At 50.9% G+C, this 1,302-nt stretch overlaps 1 protein-coding gene across 1 annotated transcript in view; it reads left to right on the top strand.

The window, feature by feature from the left end:
- The first annotated feature begins 6 nt into the window (after positions 1-6).
- Positions 7-1,302, top strand: part of LOC117937630 (NACHT, LRR and PYD domains-containing protein 1b allele 3-like) — a 1,853-nt gene continuing 557 nt past the window's right edge. Inside the window, exon 1 of the mRNA XM_034861710.1 lies at positions 7-1,247. Coding sequence (XP_034717601.1) covers positions 28-1,233 — 1,206 coding nt within the window. The 5' untranslated portion in view covers positions 7-27 and the 3' untranslated portion in view covers positions 1,234-1,247. The remainder of the gene's footprint in view (positions 1,248-1,302) is intronic.

Here is a 1,302-nt window from a genome sequence, read left to right as displayed (position 1 = left end):
TCCAGCCGCCTGCCTCGTTCTCCCAGCATGCCTTCACTGAGTCAAATAACCTCTGAAGAGACCAAGACCTTTACACGAGCTGAAAGCTTACCTGACATGCTGTTAAAAACCAGCTTTGAGGAGTTTACACCTGATATAACTGCTGATGAGACCGATGAAAGCTACAGGTTCCAGTGCTCCTGGCCAGGCCGGTACCAGTGCAATGTGACCGGCCTGGTGTTTCAAATGGAGGGAGAAGGGGACGTGGTCTACAGGGTGGTACCTTGGAACAGGAGGCTGCTGGCCCAGCATCACAAGAAGCCTGCAGGACCCCTGTTTGACATCAAATGTGTGCAGCAGTCGGTGTGTCAGCTTCATCTCCCACACTGTGAGATCCCCTTCACGGGGGGGCGGGATTTCTTGTCAGTTGCTCATGTGATGGAGGAGGGCGTTGAGTTCATCGGCCCTCATAGGATAACAGACACTCATGTTATTATCAACATCACTGGGTTTTCTGGTTTCGGTAATGTCAAGGATGAAGATTCACCACCTGACCCGGTACGAGCGCTGGTCCTGCTGTTCTACAGGCCCCCAGCTGATCCTGATCCTAAATCCCTCCTCAATGTGCTGTTGCTGCCGAGGAACGTTGTTCTCCGGGATGTCCTGCGCATCCGGAAGAAGTTAGTTGGAGATGAGATCTACATAGAGACATCCCCACACTGTAAACTGCACCCACAGCAGGAATACACTCTGTCCACTTGTCCTGAAGACGACTCAGTTCTAGTCCAACCAACAGAAGCAGAGTTTGACTCTGACAACTATGACAACTTCTTCCCAGCATTCCAGGTGAGATTAAAAACAATCCTCACAGAAATTCAGCTGTTTTTGAGGGACACCAACAGCTCCCACAATGTCTGGGAAACAGAGGTTACTCTTTCCTCCACTGGAGTAAGAAGGTCCTGTGGGCCGAGCGCTGGGAGTCTCCGTCCTGATGACAGGCTGCTGGACATCCGGAGCAGCTTCATCGATGGGATATCACGACCTGTTCTCAAGAGTCTGCTGGACCACCTGTTGGAGAAAAAGGTGCTGGCTGATTCTGAGAGGGAGGCAGCGGACTCAGAGAAAAACACAAGAGACAAAGCTCGTTTTGTTGTGGACACAGTGAGGAAGAAAGGTGAAGCTGCTAGTTCAGAGATGATTGAGTTCCTCTGTGAGGCCGACCCGTTTCTCTGTGAACATCTCGGGTTGATCTGAAGCTAAATGAACAGGTGATGCAGGACATGTTGACCTGGTAGTTTCACAGTGATCATCCTGTAACTCCCA

Source organism: Etheostoma cragini, chromosome 22 (assembly GCF_013103735.1).
Source record: "Etheostoma cragini isolate CJK2018 chromosome 22, CSU_Ecrag_1.0, whole genome shotgun sequence".
In the NCBI taxonomy this organism is placed as follows: domain Eukaryota; kingdom Metazoa; phylum Chordata; class Actinopteri; order Perciformes; family Percidae; genus Etheostoma; species Etheostoma cragini.
Note: the sequence above shows the minus strand (reverse complement) of the source record. Positions and strands in the feature narration are given on the sequence as shown.